General features: G+C 35.7%; 1 protein-coding gene across 8 annotated transcripts in view; it reads left to right on the top strand.

Annotated features, from left to right (window-relative positions):
- Ankrd28 (ankyrin repeat domain 28) overlaps positions 1-15,467 on the top strand; it is a 176,469-nt gene that overhangs the window by 156,377 nt on the left and 4,625 nt on the right. For 7 of the 8 annotated variants that reach the window (XR_003300762.2, XM_026388531.2, XM_026388533.2 and 4 more), the window contains 6 exons: positions 3,603-3,690; positions 3,782-3,865; positions 4,485-4,630; positions 5,516-5,598; positions 6,187-6,269; positions 7,692-7,783. Coding sequence is in view for 7 of the 8 variants with exons in the window: in XM_026388531.2 (XP_026244316.1) it covers positions 3,603-3,690; positions 3,782-3,865; positions 4,485-4,630; positions 5,516-5,598; positions 6,187-6,269; positions 7,692-7,783 (576 nt within the window). In the remaining variant the exon portion in view is untranslated. The remainder of the gene's footprint in view (positions 1-3,602; positions 3,691-3,781; positions 3,866-4,484; positions 4,631-5,515; positions 5,599-6,186; positions 6,270-7,691; positions 7,784-15,467) is intronic. The other variant, XM_026388534.2, reaches the window with a different exon arrangement.

Here is a 15,467-nt window from a genome sequence, read left to right as displayed (position 1 = left end):
GTGTGGAGATGGGGCTTATCCTATACTTGTTCATCCTTCAACTCGGAGTATGAATAGAACCATTAAAAAAACTTAAATAATTAAATCTGTTATGAATCCCAAAAGCTTAGCTTGGTCTGTTTTTCTTTTTTACTACCTTTTATCTCTAACTAAAATAGTTTTGAAAACTATAGGCTTTGACTTTTCTTTTTCCCTTTCAGCTCACTGAAGTTTATACTTAATGATTATACTGTAATGGCCAAAGATTAGTCCTAACTCAAAGAAGATAGTGTAGTTTGCCATTAAAATTTAATTTGTTTTTATAATGTGACTTGACATTTATGAATATGAGGAAAACCCAAAATAACTAATATAGTGGGAAAACATCTACCAATTTTGTTTGTGTAAAAAGTCAAGGAGGAGCTGGGGGTTGTGGCTCAGTGGTAGAGTACTTGCCTACCATGTGTGAGGTACTGGGTTCAATTCTCAACACCACATATAAATAAATGAATAAAATAAAGGTCCATCAGCAACTAAAAATTGGGAAAAAAAAAAGTCAATGAGATCAAACTGTTATGAATCTGGTTTGTTTACTTTTTTTTTCTTCTTGTACTGGGGATTGAACTCGGGCACTCAACCACTGAGTCACATCCCCAGCCCTATTTTGTATTTTATTTAGAGACAGGGTCTCACTGAGTTGCTTAGCACCTGGCTTTTGATGAGGCTGGCTTTGAACTCTCAATCCTCCTGCCTCAGTCTCCCGAGCTGTTGGGATTACAGGTGGGCGCCACTGCACCGGGTTTATTGTTATTGTTTTAATGTATTGATGATACCTGTGATTTTTTTCTAAAAGTTATTTTTTCTCAGGTAATACATTTAGTCATAAATGTTCTGCTTTGTTGTTTAGAGAGTTATTCTCTCGTAATATTTCTTTTCAGGTCTATATGTAGAAAATTATTTCTGTTCTATGATGGCTAAACTTCAAGTCCTAAGTACATTTTTTTTATAAGAGAGAGAATTTTGCACAAACTTCATGCATGGTTGCCATTTAAAAATCAACAGATATGTCTGATCTTCAGATTGTAGAAAAATTGTGGTGATTCTGAATTGAGTTGGAAGAAATTAAATGTGTTTTGGTTATATGTAATAAGACTTTACAGTCTAAAATTAATACCATATTTATAGCCAAAAGACTGCTTTATAATTCAACATTCTGAAAGTCAAATACGTAAAATGGTTTTACTTTGACTAGTAATTGTATGGCTGGAAGCAAAATTGGGATCACTCCAATAGAACAGAAAACAACCTTTCTCTCAAAATGAAATGATGGGGCTGGGGTTATGGCTCAGTGGTATAGTGCTCCCCTAGCACATGCGAGGCCCTGGGTTTGATCCTCAGCAACACATAATAAATAAATAAAATAAAGGTATTGTGTCCCAAGTACAACTAAAAAATATTTTTTTAAAAAATGAAATGATAGCCAAGTCTTAAAACAGAATTGGCTGTACATACTACGCTTAGAGTTCTAAATTTCAGTTTACATAATCCTTTAATCACAGAACTTAGAGTACTTAGATTATCTCATTTATTCTTTTAAAAACTTAATGAAGCTGTAAGCTTCCTCAGAATTGCCCTCTGAAATATCAGGAGGCCTAGTTCTGTCATTGTTTCAGTTTGAATATTGCCCAATAATGATTTCCAAAGGAGCCAGAGTTCCCTTTTGTCAGTCTACGCTTAACTCAAAAAATAGTTCTCAAACCATTTGATCTATAATTGTGAGTTAGAACTATTGATAGTGTTTTAGAAATTGGAACTGAGAAGTTTTAACAGTGCTTATTTTTTAAAATAATAAATACATTAAATTTAACATAAGAAACATTTTCATGAAAAATGTTTTTGAAACTTTTTTTAGTGGGAAGAGTTGGCAAATTTCTTTAGTGCCTAGTTTAAGAGAGTAAATGGATTTTCATGCTCTACATCTATTTTCATACCTTTTCAAAATCACCCCATGTTTGCCCAGGCCACACTTTAAGAACCCATGTGCCAAGATAATGAGAAGCTTTTCAGTCAACATTGAACATCTTTCCATTGATATTTCTTAGTAATGAGTTAATATTCAAGGAGATTAAATTAAAAGCAGTGTCTCGAACTAAGCATTTTGAGTGAGATAATTCTTTGTTGTGAGGGACTGTACTGCACTGCAAGATACTATAGTAGCATCCCTCTGCACATTCAAGGCCCATAACACTTCCTACCCCCAGTTGTGATAAGCAAAAATGTCTTCAGACACTGCCAAATACCTCCTGAAGGGCATAGTTGTGCTGTTTGAAAACCACAGAATTAGAGAAAAGATCTGATAAAAGATGGAGCACAATCACAGATTTCCTAACAGTTACAAAATAATTTTAAATAATTGAGCTATTATTTGAGAATATTAAGAGTAATTAACCAAGTACAGCATCGCTTAGCTAGCCAACTATTAAACCATGAAAGTAGACTTTAGAAATCTAAATTTGTTCCTAAAACAGATCCCAAATGAATAACAGGATAAAAGAAGCAGGTTTTTTTGTTTTGTTTTGTCTTGTTTTTGGGTACTAGGGATTGAACCCAGGCTCACTCTACCATTAATACCTCTACTCCTTTTCATTATTATTATTATCATTTTTTAATTTTAAAATAGGGTCTCATATATGTTGCTCATACTGGCCTGGAACTTGTCATCCTCTTGCCTCAGCCTCCCAAGTAGCTGGGAATAAAGACATGCACCTATACACCCAGCAAGAAGTAAAATTTCCTTTCACAAATATTACAGGTTGAGCATCTCTCATTTAAAAAGTTTGAAATTCAGAATGCTTACATTACAGTTCAGGTTTCAGAGCATTTTGAATTTTTGAGTTTCTGATTAGGGATAGTCAATCAATAAAATATAAAAGTATTCCAAAATCTTAAGAACACTGAAATGTAAAGCAGTTTTTCAGATAAGAGATACTAAACCTGTACTACAGGTAGGTGGGTAGGTTATTTGTTTTACTAATCCTTGGCTTTGTAAAAGGGACCAGAATAGATCATTACAGACTAGTTAATAATATCACAAAGTGTTGTTTTTTTAAAAAAAGACTAGCAATCACCTCAAAATCCATAGTTAGATCAAATCTTTTTTTTAAGTCATAGTTGGACACAATATTTCATTTATTTATTTTTATGTGGTCCTGAGGATCAAACCAGCACCTCGCACATGCTAGGCAAGTACTTTACCACTGAACCACAACCCCAGCCCAGATCAAATCATGTTTGATACACAGTGATACTGTGAAGCCTTTGAACTTTAAAGAATAAGATTTGTATACTAAAAAAGGACATATATAGTTTATTAAGTAAAAAGAAAGTTGCAGGGGAAAAAATCTCAGTTTACATAAAAAAGAAAGTATGTATACACTTGTAGTCATATATGCCTAGAGATTTTCTGGAACTCTTAAGGGACCAGTGGTTATAGTCTAGAGTAGAACTGGGAGATGGGATGGAGGCGTGGATTTGTACTTTTTCCTTTTAGACACTTCTTTGTATTTGAGATTTTTGCCAGTACTTTTTAGATTTTAATAACTGGTTCTTGTTTATCTACTTAGGCCATGAGACATGTGTAGAACTTCTTTTAGAACAGGAAGTTTTCCAGAAAATGGAAGGAAATGCTTTCAGTCCTTTGCATTGTGCTGTGTAAGTGAAGCCTAAATAAATCAAATTTATTTTGAGTGTTTTAGAAAATTTACCATTGCTGTGAGAGTGATCACCTTGTTACCTTACACAGGATAAATGACAACGAAGGTGCTGCTGAGATGTTAATTGATACATTAGGTGCCAGCATTGTGAACACCACAGATTCAAAAGGAAGGTAGGAATTCAACTATGTAGTTTTCACTTAGGAAAACTCTACAGGGAAAAAATTTTAACAACTAACCAAGTGTGGAACAATTTACAGAAAAGCCATAATTAATTGAAAATTGAATTTCATATTTGCAAGTATAACTTATTATAAAATCCTTTTTTTCCCCACTATTACCCGGGTTCTTATTTTTGGGTTTTAGTCAATCTTTTTTAATTTTTTTAAAATATAAAGATTTTCATCCTCTTTTAAGAAGTATGTTTTTACAAGGTTAACAGTTTCTGAACAGCAATGAAAGCTGAAAGAAGAGTCCAGCAGTTGAATATGTAGTAGTTTTGGGGTCAGGATCTATTTCTTTTTGAAGTTTTCTTTACTAATGTAATTTTATTTTAGTAGTTTTATAATTGATGCTTATTTTAGACTAGTTCTAGTTTACTTAAGCCTCTTACATTACTGAAAGTGCAGATTTCTGTGGCAGAAATTAGTAAGCTCCATTGATCCTGTTTGTATCCAGGAAATGCCTAATATATAAACCTTTAAAATTGCTTGTTATAAGTAAGGAATAAGGAATAATTTTTTCCAATGTGTATAACATTTAGTCATGCATTTCAATTTCTCTGTGTTACAGAACTCCTCTGCATGCAGCTGCCTTCACAGACCATGTAGAGTGTTTACAGCTGTTGCTCAGCCATAATGCTCAAGTCAATTCTGTGGACTCTTCTGGAAAAACACCTCTCATGATGGCTGCAGAAAATGGACAAACAAATACAGTTGGTAAAGAAACCTTTTAAGAATTCTGTTTTTCTAAAATATAAAAATTCTTTTATGTAACTTAGGTCCCAACCCTGTTTTCCACTAATTATCTCACTATTCCTGAGATATGAAAGTCTTTACCTGCTTCAGTCCACATTTTCACTTAGGGGAACAATGTTTTACTTTGCCCTTATTGATATAAAGAGTTAGTTTATCAAGGCAACATAACAAAGCAGTTAAGAACAGTGAATGTCAGTGACCCGGCAGGGTAAGGCAGGATGATTGCATGTTCAAGGCCAATCTCAGCTACTTAGTGAGGCCCTAAGCAGCTTATTGAGACCCTGTCTCAAAATAAGCACCCCTGTGTTCAATCCCTGGTACTTAAAAAAAAAAAAAAAAGAAAAGAAAGAAAAGAAAAAAGAACAACTCTGGCTCTGCTAGGCACAATGGTACATGTCTATAATCCCAGCAACTTGGGAAGCTGAGGCAGGAGGATCACAGACTCTGGACCATCTTGAACAACTTACCGAGGTCCTATTTCAAAATTAAAAGAGAGCTTGTACCTTAGTTTTTTCATCTGTAAAATGAGAAATATAATGATACCCACTTAGGATTGTTGGGGGGATACATAAATCACTGTAAATCCACAGCACTTAAAACAGTATTTTAGTAAGCACTCAAAAATGTTAATTGCTGTTGGTAGTGTCTGATTTACCCAATAATATAATTGTTACATACAATTATATCACATTATCTTACGTATGTTATGAATTACGATATTTTTCTTGCACTTAAGATTTTTGTGAGGGATATTTTTTGCTCTGTCTTCATCTCTCTACAGTGAGTTATTGATAATCTAAGAAACATATTCATAAACATAAGAACTGATGCACTTTTTCCTCCCAGAAATGCTGGTTAGCAGTGCTAGTGCAGATCTGACATTACAAGATAACAGTAAAAACACCGCCCTCCATTTGGCTTGCGGCAAGGTATGTACAGATTTTAAGGATATATTTTCATTGTTATAAATCAACAGTGGCATAGAAGTTTTTCAACTTCACTTAAGTGAACCTCTGTAATGATGGCCAATATCATATTTCTTGAAAAGAAATATTGGCTTTGCCAGGAATTGTGGCACACTACCATTATTCTGGCAACTTAGGAGGCTAAAGCAGGAGGATTGCAAGTTTCAAGCCAATCCAGGCAACTTAGTGAGACACTATCTAAAAATAATTAAAATGTGCTAGGGGTGTAGCTCACTGGGAAGTACCCCTGTACTTAATCCCCAGTATGGGGGAGAGGGAAAGAGGCGGGTGTGTATTTGTGTACATACATGTGTATGTACACAAATTAAATTAAATTTTGGAAGACAAACCTAACACAGTTTCTTAATTCTTCTTGTCCTCTCCCCTTACTTCCACTCCTAACAAATGTTTGGGCAAATATTTAAGCGATTGGCCAGGAAAATTCATATGTACTGTATTACACATAGTATGACCTACGTTTAGGAATTGTTGGATGTTTAAATTATTTTTAATGGTACTCAAGTTTTTAAGAGTTGCTTGCCACAATTTTAGGGTCATGAAACTAGTGCCTTGTTAATACTGGAAAAGATAACAGATAGAAACCTCATCAACGCAACCAATGCAGCCTTGCAAACGTGAGTACTTTCAGTATCTAGTGTAAATATTTTTATTTTTATAATTATTAAAATGACAAATGGATTTTTTTAAGTATGTAGCCAGTGTGTCTCACAAGTCATAGAAGCAGTTAAAAAGTGAAGAACAGTTTTTACAATTTACAAAACTTATTCCTGAAATCATCACAATTGAAAAGCTTATTACATGCCAGGTGTGGTGACATATGTTTGTAATCCCAGTGGCTCGGGAGACTTCTCTCAAAAAATATAAAAAATGGCTGGGGATGTGGCTTGGTGCCCCTGGGTTCAATCCCCAGTACAAAAAAATAAAAAAAAAATAAAGCCTAATACTAGAAAAGCTATTGAATTGAAACTGTATTAGAACATTGGCAATAATGTATATTTTCACAACCTATTTAACCTGCATAATTTTCTGAAGGAAAGTAGTACTATTTTGTGTATTTTATTGAATTGCCCTGTAAAAATCTTATTTGACGCTAGGAATAAATGATAATCTAAAGAGGTTTTGGAAGTAGTCAGTCAAGTTGAGCCAGATTGGGTGGCGCATGCCTGTAATCCCAGCAGCTCAGGAGGCTGAGACAGGATGATCACAAATTCAAAGCGGCCTCAGGAATTTAGTGAAGTGCTAAGCAACTTAGCAGGAACCTGTTTCTAAATAAAATATAAATAGGGCTGGGGATGTGGCTCAGTGGTTAAGCACCCCTAGGTTCAATCTCTGGTACCAAAAAAGAAAGTGTATTTTCCTTCAATTATAAATATATCACTATAAAAGCATGTTCACAAATCAAGTTCTTAATAATACGAACAAACACACTTTTTGTTAAAGAAAAAAAATATTTAAGAGTACTGGTTTGGGGCTGGGGAGGTGGCTCAAGCGGTAGCGCGCTCGCCTGGCATGCGTGCGGCCTGGGTTCGATCCTCCAGCACCACATACAAACAAAGATGTTGTGTCCGCCAATAACTAAAAAATAAATAAATATTTTTTAAAAAAAAAAAAGAGTACTGGTTCAAATTCAGAGGTCAGTCAGATCCCTTGAGGGTCCAAAAATTAGTCACAGGGTCAGTGAGCTGTTTTCAAAGTCTGTGCTATTGCAGTTTCTTTTATGTATGTTTGTCAACCTCCTGTTTTAGAACAACTTTAGAATGCCTTTTCATTGATTAAATCTTTTAAACATTGTGTCTTAGAGTGTAACAAAAGGGTTTAATGAAGATTGAAACCTGTGGCTAAGCTTATACTCATTGGGGGGGTATGACACTACATTGTACAGAAGATCTGCAGTCCTCACCCCCATTTCATTATGGTTAGAACTAGGTATCTCAAGTTTATATCTCTGGGTCTTTACCACTTGGCAGTAATGCTCTTTACAACCAGGCATGTGTCTTTGTACACTGCTCATACATGTACATGTATTTTTCCCCCAGACCTCTGCATGTTGCTGCCCGAAATGGGCTAACAATGGTGGTTCAAGAACTTCTGGGGAAAGGAGCAAGTGTCCTTGCAGTAGATGAAAATGGTAAGTAGGCTCTGTATTTCTGTATTCTCTTTTTTAACCTATATATTGCTAAAACTTTACGTCTTTTTTTTTTTTTTTTGCAGTACTAGGGATTGAACCCAGGGCCCTAAACATTCTAGACATGTGTTTTACCACTGAGCTTCAGTCCTAGCCCTTTTTTATTTTGAGACATGGTCTTACTGAGGCACCAGGCCAGCCTCAAACTTGCTGTCCTCCTCTCTCAGCCTCCTGAGTAGATGGGTAGCTGGGATCACAGGTGTGCACCACCATGCCCAACTAAGCTTTTATCTTTTGATGGTACATATTTGAAGTAAAATAAACCTTGGATTATTATTTTTTTTAAAGAAAGAGAAATTATTTTTAATATTTATTTTTCAGGTTTTTTTGGTGGATACAACAACTTTATTTTATTTTCATGTGGTGCTGAGGATCGAACCCAGCGCCCTGCGCATGCCAGGCAAGCGCGTTACCGCTTGAGCCACATCCCCAGCCCTATTATTTTTTTAATAGGGCAAAGAAGAAAGCTGAAATTAATATTGAGTTGTACTTCATAGCAAAGGAATAAGGGCAAGAGAAACAGGAAAAGTTTAAGAGATGAACTTCTAAATTTGCATATTATCTTATAAATATATTATCTGTTAGTATTTACCACTTATACTCACCAACATTGTTCATCTTAGTAGCCATTGTTTTTGTTCTTTCCAGAAATACTTATCAGGGCCCTACTTAAGGGTCTTATTATGCAAAGCCATTCTTTCAACTCATACAAGTAGAGCATGTACCTTTTCCTACCAGAGAATATCACCTTCAATAGTTCTTCCCTTTTGTGTTCTTCAAGAATTCTTTATTCTCTTCCTAGATATAATTGGTTCTATATTTATTTTTCAGTTATAGGTGGACACAGTATCTTGATTTTTTTTTTTTTTTTTTTTTTTTTTTCAGTGCTGAGGATCAAACCCAGTGCCTCATGCATGCTAGGCAAGTGCTGTACCACTGAGCCACAACCCAGCCCCTCGTTCTATTGTCTTTTGAAAAAAAATCTTTTAATATCCTGTTGCTGCCAGCTGCTGCTTTTTCTGTTTTCCATTGCAGCAGAACTACTCAAGAATTGGCTTTCTACCGTCAGGCCTTTGCCTCTACCACACTGCAAAACTGTTTTCATCAAAATCACTAATCGACCCCATGATGTTAAGTCAATTCCTAGGTCTCAGTACATTTAACAGATTAGCTTTTGGAAAAAATTGATTATCTCTTTATTTACCTTTGGTAAACTTGCTTTCTTTGGGGGGCTTGATACTCCCTTGGTTTTCCTCCTACTTTAATGTTTACTCTTTCTAATTTCTTTTTTTTTTTTTTTAAATATTTATTTTTTTATTTTTTTAGTTATTGGTGGACACAACATCTTTGTTTGTATGTGGTGCTGAGGATCGAACCCGGGCCGCACGCATTCCAGGCTAGCGCGCTACCGCTTGAGCCACATTCCCAGCCCTTTCTAATTTCTTTTACAACATTTCTCCCTCTTCCTAACTCCCCCTCTACCTCTGATGGGGGATTGAAGCCAGAGCCCAGAAGCCTTTTACCACTGAATCTCCAGTCCTTTTTTATTTTGAGATAAAATCTCCATAAATATTTAAGGCCTCAGCCTCCCAAGTCACTGGGATTACAGGCATGCACCACAGCACCCAGCCTCCCTAACTTCTTAATATTGGAGGATTTTAGGAGCCAGTCTAAAAACTATTCTTAATGCTAAGAATTCCAAAACTTATGTTACCAGCCTAGAATTTTTATGTTCTCTATTTTCCTATACCCAGCTGCCTAATGGACAGTAGCACATATAGGTCTAAGAAATATTTCAAACCTAATAAGTCTAGGTCTGAACTGTCAAATGTTCACACACACAAAGACACACATCACAAAGCCTGTTTTCCCCACAGACATGCTAATCTAGGTTGAAGAAAATTCCTCTCCTGGGCTGGGGTTCTTGCTTAGTGGTGGAGCGCTTGCCTACACATATAAGGCACTGTGTTCAATCCTCAGCACGATAGATAGATAGATACATAGATAGAGAGATAGATAGATAGATAGATAGATAGATAGATAGATAGATAGATAGGGTCATGAAAACAACGGTAGTCATCCTAGGGGGGGATTTCTCTCAATACTACATATTAATTAATTAATTAATTAATAAGGTCATGAAAACAGTGGTAGTCATCCTGGCAGGGGGGGATTCCTCTCTTTAATATTGCTCTCAAAAATTTAAGAGTTGTCCTTGATTGCTGTAATACCCAGTGTACACTTTATCAGCATGTACTAGTGAGTCCATCTCTAAAATGTATCTACAATTTGCCTACTTTTTTCTCTATTTATACCACATTGGTGGGTTGTTGTTGAGGTGTGTGTATGTGTGTGTGTGTATGGTGTGTGTTTTTCAGTACTGGGAATTAAACCATGGTCTCACATATTCTAGACACATACTCTACCACTGAGCTACATCCTCAGCCCTGTTGGATTTTTTTTAAAAAACACGAGGTCCAGGTGTGGTAGCATATACCTGTAATCCCAGTAACTCAGGAGACTAAAGCGGTGAAGCAGGACGATCACAAGTTCAAGGCCAACCTTGACACCTTAGCAAGACACTGTCTCAAAATAGAAAACAAAAAGGACTAGAGATGTAGCTCAGTGGTAAAATGCCCCTGGAATCAATCCCTAGTACTAGGGGGAAAAAATTATACAGTAAAATATATATATAAGAACATGTTTTTCTTCTGGATATCAGTTTACTCATAGTTCTTTTATTGTTGTTTTTAGATACATGTGACAGTGTATTTTGACATGTAGTACATATGTGGAGTATTATCTATTCCAATTAGGATCCAATTCTTGTAATTGTACATCATGTGGAGTTACACTGGTCATGTGTTCATATGTGAGCAAAGGAAAGCTATGTCCGGCTCATTCTACTGTCTTTCCTATTCCCATCCCCCTTCCCTTAATTCCCCTTTTTCTAATCCAATGAATTTATATTCTTCCCCTCCCTACCCTCCTTTATTGTGGATCAGCATCTACATATCAAAGAGAATGTTCAGCCTTTGGTTTTTTGGTACTGGCTTATTTCACTTAGCATGATATTCTCCAGTTCCATCCATTTACCAGCAAATACCATAATTTCATCTTTCTTTATGGCTGATTAATATTCCATTGTGTATATATACCACATTTTCTTTATTCAATCATCTGTTGAAGGACACATAGGTTGTTTCCATAGTTTGGCTATTGTGAGTTGAGCTGCTGTAAACATGAATGTGAGCATGTCGCTGTAGTATGCTGATTTTTAAGTCCTTTGGTTTAGACCAAGGAGTAGGAAAACTGGATCAAATGGAGGTTCCATTCCAAGTTTTCTGAGGAATCTCCATACTGCTTTCCATAGCAGTTGCACCAATTTGCAGTCCAATTGGCAATATATGAGAGTACCTTTCTTCTCACATCCTTGCCAACATTTATTGTTACTTTTATTCTTGATGATTGCCATTCTAACTGGAATGAGGTGAAATCTTAGAGTAGTTTTGATTTGCAATCCTTTAATTGCTAGAGATGTTGAACATTTTTTCATACATTTTTTGACCATTCGTATTTCTTCTGTGAAATGTCTTTTCAATCCCGTTGCCCATTCATTGGGTTATTTGGTTTTTTTGGTGTTAAGTTTTTTGAGTTCCTTGTATGTCTTAAAGATTAATGCTCTACCAGAGGTGCAGGGCATAAAGATTTTCTCCCATTCTATAGGCCCTCTGTTGGCATTCTTGATTGTTTCCTTTGTAATAAAGAAGCTTTTTTATTTAAAACCATCCCATTTATTGATTCTGGATTTTACTTCTTGTGCTTTAGGAGTCTGTCTTATTGAAGAAGTCAGTTTCTAAGTCAACATGAAGGAGCATTGGGCCTACTTTCTAGTAGGCGCAGGGTCTCTGGTCTAATGCCTAGGTCCTTGATCCACTTTGAGTTTTGTGCGGGGTAAGATATAGGAGGTTCAGTTTCAATCGACTACATAGGGATTTCCAGTTTTCCCAGTAGCATTTGTTGAAGAAGCTATCTTTTCTCCAATATATGTTTATGGTGCCTTTGTCTAGTATGAGATAATGAATTCAGCAAAGTAGTAGGATATAAGATTAACACCCATAAACCAATTGCATTCCTGTATACCAATGATGAATCAACTGAAAGAGAAATCAGGAAAACTATCCCATTTACAATAGCCTCAAAAATAATAATAATAAAATACTTGGGAATCAGTCTAGCAAAAGAGGGGAAAGACCTCTACAATGAAGATACAGAACACTAAAGAAAGAAATTTAAAAAGACCTTAGAAAATGGAAAGATCTCCCATGTGCTTGGATAGGCAGAATTAATATTTCAAAATGGCCATACTACCAAAAGCAATGTACAGATTTCATTTCTATTAAAATTTCAATGGCATTCTTCATGGATATAGAAAAAAACAATTATGAAATTCATTTGGAAAAATAAGAGGCCCAGAATAGCCAAAACAATACTTAGCAAGAAAAGTGATGTAGGAGGCATTACTATACCCAGACCTTAAATTATACTACAGAGCTATAGTAACAAAAACAGCATTGTATTGGCATAAAAACAGACATGAAGACCATTGGAACAGAAGACACAGAGACATACCCATATAATTACTTATAGTTTTTATAGTGACCTACGTGGTCCTTTACTACATTACTTTCCTATTCTTCCTTCTCTCTCATCATTCCGTTACATCGATTCCATTGCAGTGTTCTGTGTGCATTACAATCTTTATTCTGGCTCTTTTCTCTGTCTGGAACACTCTGTCCTCTAGGCATTCTTTGACTTAATTTTTCACTTGTTTCAAATCTTAGCTCAAATTTCATCTTCTTAATTAAACCTCTTGTGACTACCTGTTTGTACTACAACTTGCTGCATGCTCCTATCACAACATTCTTGGTCCTTGTTAACCTTCTTTATTCTATCCTCTTAATTTCCCTAAAGCTTACTTTCTCATGTTATTGTGTATGATTTATTTTATTGAGTAGAATGAATATAAGCTGCACAAGATCAAGGAATCTTTGTCATTTGTATTCACTAATGTATACTAACTGCTTAGAAGAATGTCTGGACATAGTGGGAGCTCAGTGAATATTTTGTTGCATGAATGATTATGCCAAGCACTGCTAAAGTTCTAAGGATGCAGTGTGGAATGAGACATATTCTACTCCTATAATGACAAAAGTATAAACAGGTTGTTACAGTGCACTTGAAGTTCTCTAATTGGAGTTAACCTAAAGTTCAGTGAGAATACATCAGAGGTTCTTCAAACCCTTTCAGAGAAAAGGCTTCCCAAAAAAAGTGATTTCTAAGCCAGAATGTAAAGCATAAGTGTAAAGTGGGGAGGGCAGTTTTTCAGCTGAGAGAGTAAGAGATATAACGCGAGGTGAGTATAAATATTGGATCAAATAATAAGGAATCTATCTGTTCATTAGAAAAATAGTAGTTAGTCTGAAGGGGGAGCAAGACTAGAATGGGGAAATTAGTTAAAAGTTCAGATGTAGATGGTAGTCAGAATTAAGGTAGAGGCATCGGGGATGAAAAGAAGTAAATAGTTTATAATGATCTTATGATAGGTCAGGTGTGATAGCACAGGCCTGTAATCCCAGGAGCTCAAGAGGATGAGACAGGAGGATCACAAGTTCAAAGCCAGACTTCAGCAAAAGCTAAGCAACTCAGTGAGACCCTATCTTTAAATAAAATAGAAAATAGGGCTGGGGATGTGGCTCAGTGGTTGAGTGCCCCTTAGATCAATTCCCAGTACACCCACCACCACCAAAAAAAAAAAAAAAAAAGATCTTAAGATAGGCTCAATGGGTCTTGATCAAGGAGAGAAGAGGTTTGGAGGGTGAAAAAAATCACAGGCCATCCGACTTGTGGTGCTTGTGTGGATAGACATATCATTAATTGAGTAAAGAATATAGGATGACAGATTTTAGTTCATTTGGGGAAAATGAAGAAAAAATCAGTGGAAACCCTAAGAAGGAAATTAGATATTTGGATCTGGAGTCCAGAAGCAAGACCTAGGTTGGACATAGAGTTTGAGGCAATAGCATATGTACTTCTTGAAATCCATAGAGGCAGGGATGTCATCTTCAAACACACCTAGCTTTAAAAGAATCTTGCATTATCGGAATTAAGTTTTTGGAGATACAACTACTAACTATATAGATTAAAATGAGAAGCCTAAGCCATGGCACATGTGCATGCCTATAATCCCAGCACCTATGGAGGCTGAGGCAAGAGGATCTCAAGTTTAAAGCAAGCCTCAGCAAAAAAAAGCAAGGTGCTAAGCAACTCAGTGAGAACCTGTCTCTAAATAAAATACAAAATAGAGCTGGGGAAGTGGTTCAGTGGTCAAGTGCCCCCAAGTTCAATCCCTGGTACCACCCCCCCAAAATAATATAAAATGAGGAGCCTAATGCTAACATATATAAGACATTTGGCCACATAATGAGACACTGAGTCAATCATGGATGCCTGCTGATATGTAGATCTGTTAACCGTTTTTAAAATTTTGTATATCTGATTTTATCTTTTTATGAAATTAAAAGAATAATAAAACGTGAAGGTAACACACTTCATAGTATTTTATAGTAAGTGTGGTCCTGAGTTGACAAGTTATGGTAAATACTAGTCTCATTTTATAATTATTTCTAGTGATGTGATTATAAATTGTTCAAGTAACCACTGGAGTTGATGATTAATTGGGCTCTGAAGTCTAAATAGAGATGAGATGAAGGGGCTAGTACATCCTGTGCCTGTTATTCACTCTCAGAAGGAGATAGTGACATTTTGGTGGTTTTTCTGAAGGAGAAAGAACATGTTACATTTGTACAGAATGTCCTCAAAGAGTGTGCTGCTTTTATATTTCTGTTTAGCTGACTACACCAAGAGAGGAGTGTGTTTTTAGTCAAATTCTGTTTAGAAAACACTCATGAGTCTGCTTGCCAGCAAGAGCATCAGCAGCCAGCATCTTCAGCTCTTCAGAAGAGCCCTTGAAAGAAGTGCGGGCAAAGAAACACTATCCTTCTCCTAGTCATTTGAGCAAATATGGTTTAATTAATTAAAAACATGTACATCCTTCAGCTATCCCTGCCAGTCTTGGCAGAGTAATTAGTTGTTCCTTTGACAAAAATGGGAATTTTTTTAAAAATGTTTTTTATACAATACCTCTTTATTTTGTTTATTTTTATGTGGTGCTGAGGATCGAACCCAGTGCCTCACTGGGTTGCTAGGTTAGCAGCCCCAGCCTGACAAAAATGGGGATTTCATAAAGGGAAAAATATTATTGTGTTTTCTTTATCATGGCTAACATAGCATGAATGAAATAATATGTATTATCCAGTTTATGTTAGATTTTTTTTAAAGCTCAAAACTAATGATAGTAGAATGAAATCGGACATTATTACCTTATGTGCATATAAGATTACTGGATCTGTAACTTTACATCATGTACAATCAGACAAATGAGAAATTATACTTCATTTATGTATGATGTGTCAAATGCATTTTGTTGTCATGTATAACTAATTAGAACATATTAAAAAGAAAAAAGTCAAAACTAGTATTTATGACCAGAAGTAACAAGAAAATG

The sequence above is a fragment of the Urocitellus parryii genome, chromosome 3 (genome assembly GCF_045843805.1).
Source record: "Urocitellus parryii isolate mUroPar1 chromosome 3, mUroPar1.hap1, whole genome shotgun sequence".
NCBI classification, from domain to species: Eukaryota; Metazoa; Chordata; class Mammalia; order Rodentia; family Sciuridae; genus Urocitellus; species Urocitellus parryii.
The sequence above is the reverse complement of the archived record's forward strand: the minus strand, read 5'-3'. Positions and strand labels throughout refer to the sequence as shown.